The following is a 20,387-nucleotide window of genomic DNA, read 5'->3' on the forward strand; positions in this document are numbered from 1 at the left end:
TTTGTTTGCAGTCCGTCATTCAAACTGAATGCAGAACACTCTTCAGGTTTGACCCAGTCCAGCTCCACATTCACACACAAACACAACGCGAGGCCGCCAGCAACCACAACACCTCCCACATGCAGCCACCTGTGGACTGAATCGCAGAGCTGTCAATCCACTTCTGCTGTTGATGCTTCATCTTATCGTAAGCCAGATCAGTTTTGACTGAAGTGTTGCTTCAGATGGGAAATATATACGTATTAACATAACTTTTTTGCTATTGGGTGTCACACAGACAGAACAGGTTAACAAGCCAACGTCAGCTCTGAGGAACAGAGGTCACGGTAACTTGCTCCCGTGACAATCAGTTTACAGTTGGTTTTTGTTTCTGTTTTCTGTTTTGACGGATCCGTGGACGACTAGGATGTGATAATGAGCTGTGATCATGGCTGATTTAATTTTACCTGGCCGATGATGAATGTTGTCCAGGGAGCCACACTTGGAGGTCACGTGGCTCAGGTCGATCTTCTTGTTCTGTATCTGCACCTGAAACCAGTAAAACACCCCCAGTTAACGTCGCTATCACGGCGTCCAGTCTAGAGGAACGTCTAGCATTTCTGAGCTGCGCTGAACTTTTGCTTCTGCTTCAAGGAAACGATTAGGTATCAACTGACAATGGAAGGTTACGGTTGCTCATCTGGTTGCATGTAATTATCAGAAATCACAAGGAAGGATGCACACAAGCACAATACAAGTGACTATTAAATAACAGCCCTCGTGCCCTGCTATGTGGGAAAGCTCACACACACACACACACACACACACACACACACACACACACACACACACACACACACACACACACACACACACACACACACACACACCGGTATTCAATCCAAGCCACAGTACGAGAGAACTGTGAGTCTGTGTCAGGCTGAAAGCGTTTTTGTGCATTTGGAAAATGTGTCAAAAACATCATACATCATCAATCAGAGTTCACGGGGGGAGAGGGGACAGGGGTGTGCAGCTATGTGGCACTCCCTGGAGATCTGAGGAGGAAACCACAGAGATACACGGAAGGATTGAACAGAGCTTTGCACACAGCACAGCGGACAAGAGGAGAAACACCACATCCTCGGCTGAAGCCCCGGGATCTGGTGTCAAACCACAACAGCACGAGCACAAAGTCACACATGGGTTTAAAGACAAATATGATGTATAGTTTGTGTCAGTGCAGGTGAAGATGCATGAGGAAATTAGAATGTCACCTGCTGCATATGCAGGCCTACCGTACAAAGAGTATAAAAATTACAAAGAGGACGCTTCGCTTTTTAATCACCATGCAGCCTGACTGGTCCCAAAATAGTCATCTGTCATGAGAGCAAATATAAAACACAGCCAGAGTCATAAAGAACCACTGTGTGTGTAACAAGCAGACCCAGGAGCCCTGATCCCAACATCGTGGGCTCGGCCTGGGATCAGGTGAAGAGACAGAAAATGCTGAGGCAAGCAGGCTGGGGAACAATCACCAAACACCTAAAACTGGTGAGAGTCCACGTGATTTGATTGAGTCCAATCGCTTTTATGTCCGTCAAGTGCAGGTTTCGCTCAAGTTGAGGTTGAGAGACGTTAAAGGTTTTGTATTGTTTTTCCTTTTTGTCCAAACTCTTTGCAAGACACAAACCACCGATGGAGGATGGTGCGTTGATGGAGGGCCCCAGCGCAGCTACCTTAATGGCAGTAGACTGGGAAACTGGGAAGAAGGAGGAGGCGACACGGAAAAAGCACAAACACGACTAAACACAGAAATATCACAAACAGATGTGGACAAGACTCACGTTTCCACCTCCCGCCGAGTATCCCCGCCTGTCCAAGGACCCACACCTAGACTGAACATGGCTATAGTCCAGCTTAACACTGGGGATGAGAACCTGCGGGGGGCGGAGGTTAGCAGTGTTGGTTGGTTGGAGACTTGGGCTTCAGTTTAAACTCCTAACTTAATCTCTTGAAGGCAAATGACCAACAGGGCGGCGCTAAGAGGCAGGAGACGAGCTTGAAACGACGCGCCTTATAGAATCAGCACCGACCCGCTGGGTTCAAGGACAAGGCAACGCAGGGTCACCCAGACTCAAAATACAGATGCAAATGTGGGCAGATGGAACGTGAAACCACAGGGTACAGCAGGGAGGTTCTGTCTACATCACCGGGGCCGATGTGGTGAAATAGAAGGGAAGGCACACCGTTAAAACACTGGAGGAATAAAAGTGTGTGTACATCAAAACATTCCACAGCGAGAGGAGAGGCGAGGACGCATGCAAACAACAGAATGGAAATATTATTTACCGTGAACACGCTCACGACTACATGCACCGCAACGGAGAAAAATACTGCACAACACTGTTTGCATCCATTCTTTGGTTTCCTTTAAAACCTTATTTCCTACTTATGACTACAATCTGCCCATCATCATCATCCTCATCATCATCATCATGCTACATTACAAGCTACATTTCTATACAATCTAGAATTTAGGGACACAAGAGTGATGAGTGGTGAAAGAGGGAAGCTGTTGCTAGATGTTAAAAACGAAGTGAAGCCATTTTAACTGATCCAAGGCGCGAAGCAGATATCTGCTAACATGAGGCGGTCTAAGACACTGGAGTCCCCTGGGGGTTTAAGACACATGGCTCCCACAGCAAGAGGGCGGCTAAAATCTAAATCTGGCAAACCAGTTGCTGTGTTGTTACTGGGAACTGGTGTGGGAGGTGTAATGCATGGGTAATAAGAGTTTGACTATGAGTGAAGGTGTAGACGGTGCAGGTCTAGGTTCTCTGGACAACTCGGGCTAATGACGGCCAACCCCCTCCTCCTCCACTGAGGGGGTAAAGGTGAGAGGGTACATACATTGCCTTCACGGGGACTGAGCTTCACATTATCCTTGGAGCTGCATTTTGGCAGCACGTGACTGAAGTCCACCTTCTTGTTTAAAATATGGATCTATGGAGAAATACACAAATATTCACACAGTGGATGTGAATGAATACTTTCTTGCATTTTACTACAGGGAGGAGACAGTACAGGATATGGATGTAGTTTAGAAATGCCTGATGTTTTAATCACAACCTGAAATATAATTTAAATGTATTAATCATAATAACTATTTACAATGAATCACTGTATCAGCCCATTGCAATTAACAGGTTTTCTACTCCTTCCTGTGGCACGCTGAATAAACACTTGGGGTCGCATTCACAGTCCTGTTGTGTACCAGCAGGTCCCGGGTCCAGGTCACATTCTGCTCCGCTGACAAAAACAGAGTGACGGAGATGAGGCGCAGCACTGACTTCCAGATCCAGGAGGCCTTGCGTTTGGCCTCCGTCTGCTTCTATGAGGACAATCATGGGACACGTCAGTGGGCGGCGGGAGGCCTAGTTACAGGGGCCTCACTACGGGAGCTGCCGGGGGTCGGAACTAAGCAGAACACAGAGCTGTCTGAGTCTATCAGAGTCGGGGGAGAGAGGAACCTAATGCTGCCACATCAAAAATAATGAAACAACGAATCAACATTAAACTCTACATGTTATATATTATGTCACAACTCTATTATTGCTCATGCCAGTAACGTTCTGTATCCCTTTCCCTTTCCCGTCTCCAGCACGAGTTTGACTCCGATGGAAACGCGCCTACCGCGGCCTGGAGGTGACGCACACGGGCACAGCGCGGGCTCGTCAGCCACAGCTACTGTACAAACCCGTAGTTTATGTCTAAAGAGTCAGCGATTGATTAATCACGTGAGCAGGTCAATCCGCGACACCCGGGGCTTTCGGAGCAGGATCCCTTCCTATTTAGTGGACGACTGCACAGCGGTGAATGGATGTCAGCCAAATGCTGGGGCTCCTAATCAGGACATCAGCGGAGGCTTGTGGGCGCTGATGGCTACAGACGCGCTGCTGTTTTCATTACCATGCTTCTCGTTTGCAGCCGACTCTGAGCTCCGCAGCCCGGGCCGGAGCGACAGCCACTGCCGACGCCGCGCGGCAACAGAAAAGACGATTTGAAAGGCAGATTCCTCTTGGAAGTGCTGTCCTCAGCTCACGGCGCCGAGGGGAAGAAGGCGACGGCACCAATGCGACACCCGGCGAGGACAACGTCAGTTACACAACAGAAGAAGAATGGGCCGCTATATCTCCCCATGTCTCTGTTTTGATCGGCACAGAGCTACATTTTTATGGCTACAATTCATCTAATCTAATGTAAAAGAAGACAAAACCAAAGAGGGCTTTAAAGAGGGAGATTAGGAAATGTGCTACATGAGTCAGAAGTCATTTTATCGTGTTACCTCTTCGCTGACAGCATCAGCCTCAAAGATCAGCAGTAACAGAGACATGATGCACAAACACAAAGCAAACGCAGCAAAAATAAAAAAATATATGGAAAAACATGAACAAGTGGTGCAGACGGGCTCAAAGCGGGAGAAGAGCATCACCTGTCCTCCTTTGGGCTGGTACTTGATGTTCTCCGTGGAGCCAATCTTGGACTTGATGTTCTTGAAGTCCGGCAGAGGCTGATTGATGATGCGCAGCTGCTTGGGCGTGGTTGCGGGCGACTTGGGCGGTGTGCGGAGGACGGCCACCTTCCTCTCCTGGGAGAGCAAGGAGAGGGAGCGAGGGGTCCCGGGGGTCCTCGAGGACGACGAGTAGCTGGGTGGGCTGCCCGGGGTGATGGCCGTGGAGCCGGGGGTGCGGGGGGTGGAGTGGCCGCTCCGGGCCGAGCGGGACCGCACCGAGTCGGTGGCTGGTGGGCAAAGAGAGCGCGGTGAGTTGTGGGAGGGAGCTTTCGACAGTGGCAACGAGAGGGGAAGGGGAATCTTCCTTCTACCCGTCATGCTGGGAGCTCGGCCCGTCCTGTGTTCTGCTCTCATCTCTGCGCGAAATGCTGGAAGGTGGGAAAGAAAGAAAGCGTCAATGTTTGTCTGTAAGAAAATAAAGGCGACAAAAGGAAGGAAGCCCACTTTGCATTCACACAAATGACATGAAAAGCGATTAAATTAAATCTAGAAAATTATTATTTATTATTATTATTGTATTGTTTATTATTATTGACCCCATTACTGAAAAGTATCACAATAATAATATAGTTTTAGGTTAAATCATCCTAAAAAGCCCATGTACAGAGTGATGACAGCCTACATGTGGGTCTGCGAGGAGCTGTGGAACCGGAGCTAGTGATGGAGGTGGAGCTCTCCTCGTGTTCATGGTAACCACGGCGACTCAGAACGGCATGTCGCGGCAGAGAGGACCTCTTCTCCGGGCTCCGCGACCCGCCGTCCTGTTGGGACAATCATCGAGGCAAAAAACTAGATCCTCAGACCGGGGAAAAGGCAGGTTTAGGTTTGCGGTTTCACATTCATTTTAAAACATCAAGACTCCGAAGGAGCTTCTGCGGCTACGCTGCTGTGCTGTCGTCCACCTACCTTGGCTACGAGCCTCTGTAAAACCGGGGAGCCTTGAGGCTCCGCCGAGGACGGATGCGCTTTATCTAATGAGGCGGTCGCTCTGGACACGTAGGTGGGAATCTTTGTTAGTGGCAAACGATGGGCATAGCACTGAGGGCACGACAGTGAAAACACAAGAAATACAAGACACAGGGCGACAGAATGAGAGTGATGAACACAACGGGGGGTCAACGTGCATCATCGGTGCAACAGATCGGATGCATCCTTCAATGGGATGACGGATGGCGAACGTTTACATCCGATCCAGTGCAGTTTACGTTCATGCACATTATGAGCAGAAATCAAAAGTGAAGTATAGCGTTGGCTCAAACACACTTAGATGTTGTAATGACATGACATTTAAGAAATGCAAAAACTGTTATTTTAGACACACAATAACTGTCATTACGGTGGCGGAGGAGTAAAATGGAGTCACGACCACAGCCGCTGGAGAAATGTCACCGGGGGATTCGACGCCCCCTCAGCCACAGAGAGCTCTTAATGGATCTGCCTTGTCTGCTGGTTCTGAGCCCATTACACAGGGCAACAAAAGCAACCAGCACATGCGGTCTATTAACATGCGAATGCAGATTGAACGGGTGCTAATGTGCTTTTTCCTAACTTGTTTGAATAGATGATGAGGCTGCTCGGGAGTCGCGGGAGGAAAACACAGCCCTGCATCTACAGACAATGTTCAGCAGGAGTCGTGTTTGTACTGGAGCAGCTCCGTGTTGGAGGTTCGATGGCCTCGTGACAGAGAGCTGAGCTGTCACGGCTGACAGTCGTTAGTGGCGTTTGTCCGGGTGGATTTGGTTGCAGGGATGCACTCACCGATGCTCTGTCGCGAGACTGTCTTGCAACGCTGAGGGGCTGGCGACTGTCGGGCAGGGTCTCTGAGGGACAGAGAAAGAGAGAGAGTGTGGGAAAAACGAGGGCCCAAAATAGAAATGCATACGATCGCCATTCACACACTGAAGCGGCGGCTATGGGCGATTACTGCTTTCAGAGGCTACATGGTTCCCAACACACACACACACACACACACACACACACACACACACACACACACACACACACACACACACACACACACACACACACACACACACACACACACACACACACACACACACACACACACACAGCAACTTGCCGCGCTCCAGAATTAGGCATCGTAAGCTTTATGACAAATTGAATGTTCCGTGGGAGCGGGTCGTCGCCCCGCCGAGAGCGCTGCTCCAGAAAGACCTGGCACATCATCACAGAGAGGGGAGGATTATATATATTATGTATTATTTAAGGTAGCGGTGGGAAATAATGCAAGTGGGGCAGAGCTGAGTTTACGTCCTCATCAGTGGCGCGGATGACGTTCACCAGGGGACAATTAAGAGCAAAGCGCCTCTGGGACCAGGCAGCGATGTAGTTAGAATGGTTTCCAAGTTTACAGATCATGAGTGTTTGTTGGGTTCAAACAGTGTGCGATCCAGTCTCCTCAAAAGGAACAGGAAGTCAAAGACTGACGCTTTGAACCATCTCTAATAATATGTCTTTGCTTGAAGAACAAAAGAAATCCAAAACGCCAAACAAAACAAACATGGGAGAAACATTTATTGTGTTTAAATACAAAATAACCAATAATAAAAAAAAAACACAAACACAAACATGACAAATGAAGCAACTGAAACCAAAAAAACAAACAGAAAACAAAGGATCTCAGCGTGACGGAGGAGGTGGATGGAGGCCGGTTTGCTCCGCGTCACCTGTGGGCCTCCGTCGGGGGCAGGAGTGGTGCTGGGTGGGCCGGTTCTGGCGGACGGCCGGCTTCACGGCGCTCCTCCTGAAGGGGGACTGACTCCGAGCCTCCGTTTTCTTGGCCAGGTCGGCTTTCCTTATCACGGCTGCAGTGGGACGAGAGGAGACACAACAATAAGCAGGAAGTCACAGTGAGACGTGTTCAAACATAAAATGCCAGCAGTAAAGAATACAACGCCGGGACCTTTCTTCTTCTTCACTTCCTCTCGGGGGACGTAGACGGGCTCCCTGCGGACGGGCCTGCGCTCCGGCGTGGAGATCCGGCCTTTGGTCCGGACGCCCTTGGCCTTGGCCTTCAGCGCCTTCTCCGGCTTCCTCTGCTGCGTCGGCCCGCTCGGGGCGGCGCCGGGCTTTTGGACCGGGCTGGGCGCCGCGGGCAACGGCTCGACGTGCTCCGTGAACATGCTCCGGTCGTCGTCTGCGGGGAGAAGAAGAGTCGGGGGTGAGGACGGGAGGAGGCGGGGGGGTGGGGTGGGGGTGTCCGGTACCGGAGCAGCGGCGCTCACCTTGCGTGTCGACCCAGGAGCTGTCCAGGATGGAGTCGTCCATGGTGGTCTCGTCTCGGTCGTAGCTCTCCGTGGGTCCTTCGGGTTCCGCGGGTTCCGCGTCTTTCTCCGGGACGTCGCCCGCGTCCTCCAGACTGGCGGCCTCCAGGTCCGCTTCCTGGGCTAACTCCACGGACTCCTCCTCCTCCTCTTCCTCCTCCTCCTCCTTCCGGCCCGCGACGCAAAGGTCCGCGGGCTCCGGCGGCGCCGAGAAGCGAACGCTGTGACCCGGTTCCTCTGCTTCATCGATGGTCTGGACCACGGTGATGAAGTCGTCCTCCACCGTCACCACGGATTCAATGGCGGCGCGAGTCTCCTTCAGCGAGGAGGCCTCTGCTTCCTCCACCTGGCCTTGCTCTGCTGATGGCTCCCGTGGCATCCGTTCTCTCTCCTCCTGCTCTTTCACTTCTCTGTCTAACTTTTCTTTCTCTTCTTTCTCCTTTAGTTCCTTTTCTAACTTTTCTTTCTCTTTTAGTTCCTTTTCTAACTTTTCTTTCTCTTTTAGTTCCTTTTCTAACTTTTCTTTCTCTTTTATCTCTCTCTCCATCTTTTCCTTTTCCTCCTTCTCTTTCAGTTCTCGTTCCAACTTTTCTTTCTCTTCTTTCTCTTTTAGTTCATTTGCTAACTTTTCTTTCTCTTTTATCTCTCTCTCCATCTTTTCTTTCTCCTCCTTTTCCTTCAGTTCTCTCTCCATCTTTTCTTTCTCCTCCCTCTCTTTCTGTTCTCTCTCCATCTTTTCTTTCTCCTCCTTCTCCTTCAGTTCCCTCTCCCTCTTTTCTTTCTCTTCTTTCTCCTTTAGTTCATTTGCTAACTTTTCTTTCTCTTTTATCTCTCTCTCCCTCTTTTCTTTTTCCTCTTTCTCCTTTAGTTCCCTTTCTAACTTATCTTTCTCTTCCTTCTCCTTCAGCTCTTTCTCTAATCTCTCTCTTTCCTCTCTTGCTTCTCTTTCTTTCCTTTCTTGCTCTACCTTTTCTCTCTCCTCTTGTTCCTTCTTGTCTCTTTCTTCTCTCTCTTTTCTCCCCCTTTCCTCCTTCTCTTCCTTTTCTTTCATCTCCTGCTTTTCTTTCTCTTCTCTGAGTCTCCTCTCCGCTTCTTCTTTCTCTTCTCTCATTTTCTTCTCAGCTGCTGCCTTTTCTTGCTCCTCTTTCATTTTCTTCTCAGACTCCTCCTTCTCTTTCTCTTTCTCATCTTTACATACACCTAACACTGGTGAGGGCGATCGCTTTGGGGAGCCATACATCTCCCTTTGTTTGAGCTTGGAAGGTGAAAGCACTGGGGAGAGCAGCTTGTCATCATCAATGTTGCTCTCCACAGACGAAGTAGGGGACGTCTTGACGGGCCGTGCGATGCGGTCCTTGGCCACGCCTGTCAGCTGGTACACGTCTTCAGCATCCACTTCCTCGTACGCCTCCTGGTGGACCAGCTTAACCTTCTCCCGCAGCTCCTGCAGCTCGCGCTCCTCCTCCAAACTGAGGGGCCTGTCCTCCATCTCCAGCTTGCGGATCTGCCTCTCGTAGTCGGCGATCTCTGTTTCGGACGCGGAGCCCTCGCCGCTGGCCTGCCGCTCCGTCTCGCTCACAGTCCTACCACCTTCTTCGAGCGTTACGGTGACTGTTGGCGTCACAAAGGTCTCACATGGCTGAACAGCTGGTTTCTCCTCCACATTTGCAGACTGCTTAGACGTATCATCTGCAACCTTCCAGTCTTTTTCTTCAGAAGACTCATTCTCTTTGGTGACCTCGCCGTCTCCCACAGGCTGGATCTGCTCCTCCACAGATGTGTCTCTGACTGCCAATTTCCTTGCCTGCTCAGCCACTTTCTCCTCCAAGACTGAGGGGGTAAAAACCTGTGCAGAAGTGCTTGTGGGACTAAACACATCTGCAGGGGACGGCATGGGCCCCGAATATTCACTAAACACACAATAGCCCATCTCTTCCAGCTGGCTTTCACTTCCTCTGGCGCTGGGACTCCGCTCCCCTGAAACCAGACTGGCCATTGGGTCGTCAGCAAATGCAGGAGCATCGGACTGAATAGACTTCCTTCGAATGATTTCTGGATCTGTGTTTTCCGATGCCAGCCTAGAGCGAGTACCAGCAAGGTCCAGCATCTCGGGCAGGTCCTGCGCCATGACGGTACCGTTTTTATAGTTGTTCTTGACGGGTTGGGGTGATTCTGGAGACTCGGGTTCAGGGCTGGCCTTTGAAACTGGCGCAGCGGTCTTGTTTAGCGGTGGAGACGAGGAATCGGAAGTGACGGAAGCCGCGGTCTCCAGGATAAGGGGAGGGAAGGGTGGAGGCTTGTCCACGGAAGGTGTAGTGACGGGGAGGTAGTCGGCCGACTCATCCAGACTTCCGCTGGTGTATGACATGATATCTGTGGCCAGAGGAGAGAAGTTCCTGGGTCTGCCTTGGCCACTCTGATCCACTGCTCCGATGGTGATGTTAAGTGAGTAACTCCTCTGCTCTAAGGCCAGTTTACCCGGGGAAAGCCTGCACTCGTTACTCCTCTCGGGAACAGTGAACACTCTAGCGTCTTCCGCTGTGATGGGTTTTGTCTCAGCTTTACTCTGGGCGTCAGCTGCTGATTGGGACTCCATTGTGTTCTTCTCTTCACCAGCTGTGCTGAGTTCATAATAACCCTCGCCCTTACTTTGGGGAGCCTCGTCCACTTCCGTGGCCGACGTTTCAAAGTACGCCGACATGCCAGATCTGTCCCTCGCGTCTTCTGACGAGTCGCCTCCTTGTACTTTGACTCCCATGGAGGAGAAATCAGAAGGAGAGCCGATGCTGCTAAACTCTACCACCTCCACCGATGGCTGCTTCTCTGAAACGGTGATTGGCTCACCATACGTAGGCTGGAGCGTGATTGATCTGGTAAATTCTTTGGCTTGAACATTTGGAGGTACAAAGGACGGCATGTCCATGGTGGGGCTCTCCGGTACAACTCGTTCACCCGCAAAGAACCCTTGGGTCTGGGACTCAAAAACCTCCTCTGGGCGTTTCTCCGATCCAATGCTGTCTGGACTCATGGAGCCGCTGCCTTGCTTGTCTGAGTCCATCTTCAAGGCTGAAAGAATATCTGTAAGTTGGCTGTTTTCAACAACAAAAGCGATGCGTCGGCATGCTTCAAGTGAGACATATATGAATTAAGGCAGGGTTTGGGTAAGCTGTTGTCACAGAAACAGGCAAAGCTGTTGGAAACTTACAGCACAAAGAAATGGCCATCACCAAAGAAGTACAGCAAGATTATGGATCCACCAAGTCACAGATGGACAATATGACATTGTGTGTGACGGAACCGGCATGAGGAAACGGTGATGCTGATTCATGGGAAACAGGAAATAAGAGATGGGATGGAAATTCATGCCACTGTTCAGAACATTCGAAACAAAGGCAAATGGCATTTCTGTCAGCACAATTAGCTGTTTTTTCCAAATGTCATCATATACTGAATGTACAAAAACAGACCATATTTACCTTAATTATTTGGATTCTTTTCTGAAAGTAATGCATTTGATTAACTACAGTTACAATGTAACACACTGAACATAAGACAGGCGAGGCATAATTCCCAGCAAATTCCGTGCAAGGAATTATGAAAACAAGATGAGTTCACCGTGGATTATAGGCAGAGTATGAGTCATGGTTGAAAAGGTGTCCACAGTGGCATACCAGCACAAAGCCGTGTGTCATTAAAATGGAAAACGTGTGAACGTATAGCCAGTAAAAAAAATAAATAAGTAAATAAAAACAAAGCAACACGCCATCATGCCAACAGGAAACGGCTGCCCACCATGACCACAGCAAGAAAAAGGATAAGCGCAGAGATAACACAATAAAACCTGGTTAGCTTAAAAGAACTGGACTTGGTTCACCAACAAGCCCGCGTTGCCTTGCAGCCGCAGCAGAGCGCGGGGGGGGGGGGGGGGGGGGGGGGTCACTTGCCATTCCACCTGAGTTCATGTGCTTGGAGTATGCTAATGGGTGCCCTAGCATCCAGCTGCCATTCTTATACAGAGGACAATGCAGTAACATGCAGACCGGGAGAGCAGAGGGCAGGACACACCTGTCTCAGGGCCCTGCTCACCCTCTGCTTCCTCTGCTGTAGCACTAGCTGCTTCGGCCGGCTCCAGGGCTACGTCCTGGGCCTCGTCTACGGCCTCTGCCTGCTCTAAAGGCTCAGCTTGGGGGCTGTCCAGCTCGGGCTCGTCCCCACTCCACTGCTGCTCATCAAGAGCTGCCTCGGACTCTGCTGCCTCTGCACTCTCCTCCTCCTCCTCCTCCTCTTCCACCTCCTCCTCATCGTATTCTGCTGTAAGAGCCTCCGTGGTCTCTTCTTCTCAAAAAACAGGATGAGAGGGTGACACATTAAGACTACGGGCAACACAGACTTGGGTCATGTGAGAACACAGTTTGTGATGGGGATTGTTCAGCTGTTCAACGGTAACATGACTGAAGTTTGCCTGTTAACACATATAAAAGCATTGCAAACATAGTACAGCATTTTATCCTAAAATGGTTGGATGTGCCAAGTATTTAAGGAATGTTGAAAGACTGGAGATGCATGCACGAGATTTTATTGCCATTATTTCTCCAAGTTTTATTATTAAGAAAGTAACTGAGGCTGATTAAAACAATAATGAAGTAGCTACACTTCATGAGACAACGCTGTACTGTTATGGAGACGTTTCTGCTTCGAAAGCATTTTGTGCTTGTTGGTATTTTGTGTGTTGGTGGTAAAAGGTATTTTTTTCACAAGATGCTGAAAGATCAGAGATAGTTGGAAGTGGCTGAGGCAGCCAATCTTTACATCTCTTGGACTGGATGTAGTGTAAACGCACTGAAATCCGTGTTTTTTTTATATTAGAGTGAACAGTGAAGCAGCTTTTAGCCTTTAATAAAAAGACAATAACAGGTTCTGTTGCCACAGCAACTGCAGGAGCATTTAGGATGAGTGTAGGGAAGAATGAACCCCGGAACATAACTCGGGGAGATGACTGGCAGAGAAATTTGTGCTTAGTCATGCGTGGCATCTCTTTGGTGCACAAGTCATCTGGGCCTTAAGTCATGTCCCCAGACTCAACCTTGGGAGTGGTCTTACAGGTGTGATGATACATGTCCACTGTGTGAAGTACGATAGAACATGGCCCTACAGGCATTTCTGCCGTGTGCTGCACTTAACAGAAACCACAGGTAGCAATGGCTTTGAGTGAAATAAAAGAAAGAAATATGACTGTTAAACAAATATGAAATTGCTCAGATTTGGTGTGAACGAACATCACAAGGACACACAAACACACACAAAGACGGGCAAAGAGACGAACTGACGGACGAAGAGACGGTAGGAGGGAGGGAGGAGGTCAAACCACAGAAGAAGAGGAAACTGGTGTTAAAAAGAGAAAAGAGAGAAAGTAGGAGAGCGGGGATGGAGGGGGAAATGGCAAAGAGGAACCATGCGTGGTTCACCTTCAATCTGTCTAAAGGCCACGGCCTGCCCTGTGGGGCGAGGGCCTGAGTGCGTCCACTCTGGGCTGAACAATGGGTGCTCATAGTACTCCTCGTCGGAGTGGTAGGGGTCGTCCTCGGGCACGGAAACTGAGATGGAGGGGGCGAGGAACTTGCACCTCTCCCGAGAATTTTGGAAGCGGCAGAGAGGGCCCGCCTCATCCTCATCCCCTACATCTACAAACAAGACAGACACAAGGAGAAGAACTGCAGGGAAATCTGGACACACGGACTGGAAGAGAGAGAGAGAGAGAGAGAGTGAAGAGGGAGATCGAGTGGAAGGAGGAAGAGGATGTCACGCCAAAGAATGCCCATCTTAAAGGCAGTGTCCCTCAAGTCTTGGAAAGTAACTCATGGGATTAATTGATCAAATCTGGTCAAAGGTTACAAGATTAAATATTTATTTATTGTTTATTCTAGTTTAAAACACTTTACAACCAAAACTAACTTTTTGTAAAATGATGCGCATAGTGGCACGTGAACTAAATAATATTGTATTGAGACCACTGCAACCATCTGTATTTAATTATGGTGCATTTAGGACATAGCATAAGCCAGATGTTAGCCTTAACTTTAAAGATATAAATATGAATCTTCCCAATTCCGCTACACTTTTGGTGACGTTTTAAGATGGACATTTTTTGCAGCGAAAAGGTAGAAAAAGCCTCAAAATGAAAATAAAAAAGACAAAGACAAAGTGGGCAACAAAAACAGAGGGGATGCAAGAAGAGGACTCAGTTTGACTGAGGGCAAGAGGACCATAAAACACACAGGACACTGACGAGGAGACGATGACAACGCTCAGCTTTAAGTGGCAAGTGAACAAGCTCTGGGGGCAGAACTCAGAGAATAACAAAAAGATGGATTCACAGATACAGATAGCCAACGTTCTTGTAGCTTCAGCGTTAATAAAAGTCATCCAATGCTACTCAACCTTAAATGCGAACCTTTAAGCGCCGACTAGTTTTCCTGTCATGGATATAATAACATAAACATAAACATCCGGCCTACAGTAACATCTGTGGGTCTTTCCCTGTTCAGGTGACGCAGCATTAGCAGCGAGGCATCTGTTCATGGCTAACCCACCTACTGCACACGTAATCCTCATTACAGCCAGCTGGCTTTATTTTATTAGCTGCTGGGCTTCAGTCTTAGCCGTGAATTGATTTGTCTTTAGCAAACTGTAAAGCTGGATCTGTTTTCGAGTCAAGCTGTTCTCATCTTATTTGAGCTTACAAAGATTAGTACATGGTTATACTGTGAGTACTGTTTGTCTGAACCCTGACAAAGAAATGCTGTCTGTCAGGTCTCCCATGTAAAAGGGTTTAATAACCTCAGTTGGGGTCTGGCTCAATTTAAAATCATAAGCATCTGCTAAAAACACACAAAAAGGACAAAGAATAGACAAAGACACAACACAATGTGACCAGACATGCAAAACGTAGGACATTGAACTGAAAATGACAAACACCAGGAGGTTGAAGGGTCACCTACACAGGCTGTCATATGTGTAAGGAGAGCAGAGTGCAGAGGTTAGAAAAGAAAATGGAAGAGGAGAATGATGAAAAGAGTGCATTTGTTACATCAGGGTGGTTCTTTCTTTTAAAGATAAATGAAGATGGTGGCAAAGATACGAACTGTATCTGGTCCAGGTGTGCGATGAGGAGGAGGTAGCAGGAAGAAAATGGATGTCTGATAAATGGAGAACGTGTTCCTGCATTGGTCATATGCGGTATGTGCACGTTTCTTGGAGGCTCAACGTGTGTTCTGTCCCCTAGAGTTTGAGCCAGTGTTCCTGGAGCCAGTCCACAGGTCTACACCAGGGGCAACACAAACCTCCAGGAGCTGAAGTCATGGGAAAGAAGGAAACCACACTCTCCTCCACCTGAGACATCCTCCCACACGCGCACACACACGCACACACACACACGCACGCACACACACACACACACGCACACACACACATGCGCACGCACGCACGCACGCCGGAGCACATTTCTGGACCTACCTTGTTCCAGAGGTCCGAAGTGCTCTGCAGCAGGTGACGGGGGAGGAGAGGGAGGCAGATTGGTGGTGTCCTCAACTGCACACGGAAGATGGTGTTTATGTTAAAAAACAGAGCAGACTTTGGAAAGGAACAAGTGTAATGTGAGCTGAAGCGTGTGCGTGGATCACCTGATGGCAGCCTTTGGCTCTCCTGCTCTCCCTTTAGCACTGCCACGGCTTCTGCTGTCACCTCTTGCACGATGCGAGCTGACACTTGCTCTGAACCAAGTTTACACACACACAGGAGGCAGATTTAGAACATTTAGGGCCCAAGATGGACACTTGAATAGCTTTAAATCCATAACCCTGGCTGGGAATGTAGCACACAATGCTCATACTAGGGAACTGGCAAGCCTTAATACTATATGTGAAACACCTGTCTGATAACATGAAGAGGATGCAGGAGGCATGACAATATGAGCAGTCAGACCAATCATAAAATCTGCAAAACTCCTGTTTATCTCACTCTGATTAAAAATTCAAGTCATGTCACTTAAAGACAGAAATACAAATGAATGTGAGAGAACTGAAATTGTTGCCATAACTGCAGGGATGCTAGGGGTTCTGGTACAGAGTGTCGCCATGGAAACCAGTCATCCTCCACAAAAGTACACGCAGAAAATGAAACCCTGGACCAGACAGTCTGAACAAAATATGAGCTTGATTATGTTGATGTACATGGTGTTTAGAGACATGTAAAATTTAAAAATCAAATTACATCGAAACTCATATTTAGAACAGGGCTGCCAACACTCGCTGGCTGACACTGGTGGACACCAGGTGTTTAATAAAGCCATTGCTGTAGCTCAGCCCCCTGAGGCGAAACAGCAGGTGACTTTAAAATAAGACAGCATCAATGAAATAAATGTATGCGAGGTTTTACATCGTATATGACATCTCTGCCAACTGGGAACTTCACTAAACTGATATATTAAAGTGAACATACACCTGTCTCCCGCTGGAGCTGCTGCGGCTACATAGTAACAGTGGTGACGTGGGATTGGGCGCCAGTTGCTGCCGTTCCAGGACCTTTTCCATCCAACATCACCCACACAGTAAAACAAGCTGGCACACGAACACACACGCAATTACACACAGACCGGTAACACGTAACGCGGCCCACTCACCGGCTCAAAGCGACCGTTTCCTGTTTTGAAGCGCAAAGTGTGATAACATGCAGCATTGATTCACCGCTTGCAGGCAAATCCCGCCTTTCTAATACGGGAAAATAGAGCTGAGACATGGCAACGTATGAAAGTGCTTGATTTTCAAGCTGAATCAAGCTCCTGAAAACAGACTGTGTTGACTAAACCTGAGAAAAAGTAAAGACACAAGTTTGTGTGCGTGGTTCCAATAATTCACGGTTCTGAGGAAACAACGTTTCATGGCTTTAAACGCAGCTTCTCCCGTTGTGAGGAGACAAATATCTGTGCAGCATCATCAACAGCTCACGTTGCTTCCTCAGCATGAACCCTCCGTTTGCTCCTCTCCCTCCGTCCGTGCCCAGAACAGGCAGCGCTTGGCACCAAAACACACAGACGAGCAGAGTCAACACTGGGTCAGGAAACGGCTCCCACTGATTCCTAAGTTCTTAATTGTTCCACTTATGACGTCTGCCAACAAATATCTCCTTAACAATATACTGAGTGACTAGTTGTAACCAAATAAACGTGGACAGAAGGAGAGAAAAGCTAAAACTAAAGCATTTAAAGATTACAGATGGTCTCCTGCAGATGTTTCATTCATTTTACAGTATGGAGTGATATTCAATAGCAACATCCCAGCAGCAGTGGGAAACTGTAAATTCTATAGTCTTCCAGACAAACGAAAAGCAACAGCTCAGTAAAAAAAGCAACGCTGTCACATCCACAAAGCCGCCTGGCAGTGATGAAGAATCGCCCGCTCTGTTTGTCTCAGCGTTTCTCTGACGGGAAACCAGAACCTGACGAGTGATGTCAAATGACACAGCCACATGTCCACCGCCTCAGACAGGGGGAAAAAAACACCCACAAGCACGCGCCTTTATAAAACAAAAGGCTGCGTCTCACACCCGGAGACGCTAAAGAATCTGAACCACGCACACGCGTTCTCTGCCGGCGACGGAAAAGCGTGGATTACCTGCGCGAGAGGCCGACAGCTGCTGAGGATGCTCCGTCTCTGAGCGGAGACCGCGACTGGAAGCTGAATCCCGCTCACACACACACACACACACACACACACACACACGCACACACACACTGCAGGACTGAGAGGGCACAGAGGGAGCAGCAGTGCCGCTCGGTCTGATGCCAGCCGGCAGCCCCCCCCCCCAAATGAGTGAAGCGAGCGGTTGCCATGGCAACAGACTGGCGGACCCTGACTTGGGACCTGCATTCAATTCGCGCCAGCAGCACTTTAATGATTACGCCACATGTCGACCAGCGAGGGAATAATTCTGTCGTTTGTCTTTGTCTTAGGACTAAATGTCACGTTGAACATGAACACCTGTTACCCGACCTTTGTGATTCACGTCATGTGGCCTGAATGTAACAAAACTATTTAGAAACAGAAAAAGGAAAATGGTCATTAAATAGACTGTAAGATGATAATTTATTCATATTCATCAACATGTTGGGAGTCAGAAGGCTCTCTGCACATTGATGCTTTCCTTTGCAGTGCAATAAATGAATCCTGCTGCAGCAGCACACGTCAGCGTGACACCCACCAGTCGGGAGTGCGTCTGCATCAAGGTCAGGTGTCTGGTTTTAATGACATGTGTCACACACCGTTCCCTTCCACCTACATCACTAGGTATATATAGACCAGGATCTGAGGACATGGTTTACATCACGCCTCATCTGCACCACTTGCTTCTGGCCTTTCATTTCCCAACACACACTCTGTTTACCAGCTCGTTTTTTAACCTATGTACAGTTCATCCTGGTGCAGCCTGTGATCGCATTAACTTTTTGTGTTTTATTCATTATTGTGTTTCCCTCTTTTCTCAATTTCTGTTTCTGCAGAAACAGGATCCTTCCCTGCCATTTGCGTCCATATTCCCGACCAGAGCACATCTCATCTCTGCTGCACGCAGACAAGCAGAATTTGGCTGATGAGCTGAGGGGCCGTCAAAAACTTGTGTCCAGGCTTCTTGACAATCTGCCCAGTTATTTACATCAGCTCGCTGCCACAGACCTCTCTGCAGCACAGCACCCCAGTATAACACAAGGACAACCCTGCATTCCCTCTGCTTCTATTAACTTTGTCTCTTTGCTCGCCCCCCACTCCCTCGCTTTCTCTTGACCACTTCCAGCATGGCTGACTGCCTGCTACAACTTTCAAGGCAAAGTCAAGAGGGCAATTTCGTGCGTCAATAGTTCCTACAGTAGCCGTGTCTGAAGAGCTTTTCACAGGGAGAGGAGGTTTGCTGAGTGCCAGCATCAGCCCTTCTGTCACCCATCCTGCCCTGCTCCGCAGCGCTGCTAATGTGCGCTGACAACACAACGCCACTGTGGCCACACAGCTGCTGGGAGAATGTGTCACTTTATTATTAGTATTGCCTTTAAAAGAAGGACTGAGGGGGTTCATCTGAATATTATGTGTGATCCTCATCTGAGTTTGCTGATGAACCCCCCCCCCTCAGAGACCAGAGGGCTTTTAGTTGAGATCAGTTCCAAGGCGTGACTTTGAAGTTGAAAGGAGGCTGTTTACTGCTCTTGAGCTTTTGATATGAGCTAATAAGTGGCTAGTGTTTGATTAGGTTGACCCACTGGCTAAACAGCACTGAAGCAGCCAATCACAGGGCCACATACTGTATATAACAACAATGCACTTACACCTGTGGCAATAATAGATTAAAAGATTAATAAATTATTAATTGTGCATAACCATAACGGCATGACTATTTGACCACATGATACTAAATCACTAAAGATTGGTATTAGGGGAATAACATGACCAAACGGCATAGGCTACACTCAAAAACACTGCTATCAGACTTTAAATGTAGCATCAGTCCAGTCCCAATAACAGAGACGGGATGTTAATTAAGCCTCTTGTCCTTTAAATGCTGCAATGGCTTTGTCTGTGGCGAGCTACAGGCAAACGAACAATAGCCCCGGAAAAGTAAATTGTAGGGGAGTCGTTGCCATGGCTACACCGTGTGGTACACCATGAGCGAGGGTGTGGTGGGGGGCTGAGGGGTAGCGAGACAGATTTTATGTGTTAATTATAGCGCGGTAATAACAGTGCATTATTCTGGAGAGAACTCCGGGTGCCAGGCTTCAGTCGTCACACCAACAGCAGCACACACACACACGCACACGCACACACGCACACACACACACACACACACACACACACACACACACACACACACACACACACACACACACAAACAAGCAGACATGTGCAAACGCACTTGACAACGCATCCTAAAATCACACGATGCATCAGCAGCCATTCATCCATCAATCAGATGTGATATTGATAATGGATTCGGCGACAACCTACCTGCAGTTATAGCGTGAGCGCCGCCTAGCTCCCCGTTAAAGCCGTTCTCCTTGGCGGAGTAGGAGGCTGTGCCCATGTGGGCCCCGCCAGACTGGCAGGTCCTGTAGGCGGAGGACGGGTAGCCATTGGCTCCATGGGTCCCAGTGGGCTCCTGCGGCCCCGATGGGTCCCACTGGGGGGTCAGGTCTTCTGGCTGTCGACTGTCTGCCATGCCGGCGCTAGCTAGCAGCAGGGGAGGGCCGGGGTCGCTCCTTCAGGCTGACAGGCAGAGTCTGAGGGAGGAGCGAAGGCGACGCGCGGTCAGAATCCAGCATGTCGCGGGTAATAAGCGCAGCGCTAGCAAAGTTAGCACAAAGCACGGCGCAACATCCGCAAATCTCTTTTTGTCAGTCATGATCCCCGCCGCAGCGCCGACGAGCTTCGGCGTCAACCCTTCTGAAAGTGCGCGTGTGCTGGTGTGAGTTTGTGTACAGGTGGCGGTGCAAAGCGCTGTCCTTGGGTGTTGGCAGG

General features: G+C 48.9%; 1 protein-coding gene across 10 annotated transcripts in view; it reads right to left on the bottom strand.

Annotated features, from left to right (window-relative positions):
- The window catches only part of map2 (microtubule-associated protein 2), a 45,256-nt gene that overhangs the window by 2,737 nt on the left and 22,132 nt on the right, over window positions 1-20,387 (bottom strand). For 3 of the 10 annotated variants that reach the window (XM_055504847.1, XM_055504844.1, XM_055504845.1), the window contains 15 exons: window positions 19,878-20,149; window positions 15,516-15,605; window positions 15,349-15,423; window positions 13,302-13,517; window positions 11,902-12,171; window positions 7,798-10,902; window positions 7,476-7,709; window positions 7,240-7,377; window positions 6,311-6,372; window positions 5,175-5,313; window positions 4,864-4,920; window positions 4,472-4,779; window positions 2,890-2,982; window positions 1,824-1,916; window positions 447-528 (listed from right to left, as the gene is read on the bottom strand). In XM_055504847.1, the coding sequence (XP_055360822.1) occupies window positions 447-528; window positions 1,824-1,916; window positions 2,890-2,982; window positions 4,472-4,779; window positions 4,864-4,920; window positions 5,175-5,313; window positions 6,311-6,372; window positions 7,240-7,377; window positions 7,476-7,709; window positions 7,798-10,902; window positions 11,902-12,171; window positions 13,302-13,517; window positions 15,349-15,423; window positions 15,516-15,605; window positions 19,878-20,088 (5,173 nt within the window). In that variant the 5' untranslated portion in view covers window positions 20,089-20,149. The remainder of the gene's footprint in view (window positions 1-446; window positions 529-1,823; window positions 1,917-2,889; window positions 2,983-4,471; window positions 4,780-4,863; window positions 4,921-5,174; window positions 5,314-6,310; window positions 6,373-7,239; window positions 7,378-7,475; window positions 7,710-7,797; window positions 10,903-11,901; window positions 12,172-13,301; window positions 13,518-15,348; window positions 15,424-15,515; window positions 15,606-19,877; window positions 20,150-20,387) is intronic. The other 7 variants (XM_055504846.1, XM_055504851.1, XM_055504852.1 and 4 more) reach the window with 7 other exon arrangements.

Source organism: Betta splendens, chromosome 21 (assembly GCF_900634795.4).
Source record: "Betta splendens chromosome 21, fBetSpl5.4, whole genome shotgun sequence".
Taxonomy (NCBI): domain Eukaryota; kingdom Metazoa; phylum Chordata; class Actinopteri; order Anabantiformes; family Osphronemidae; genus Betta; species Betta splendens.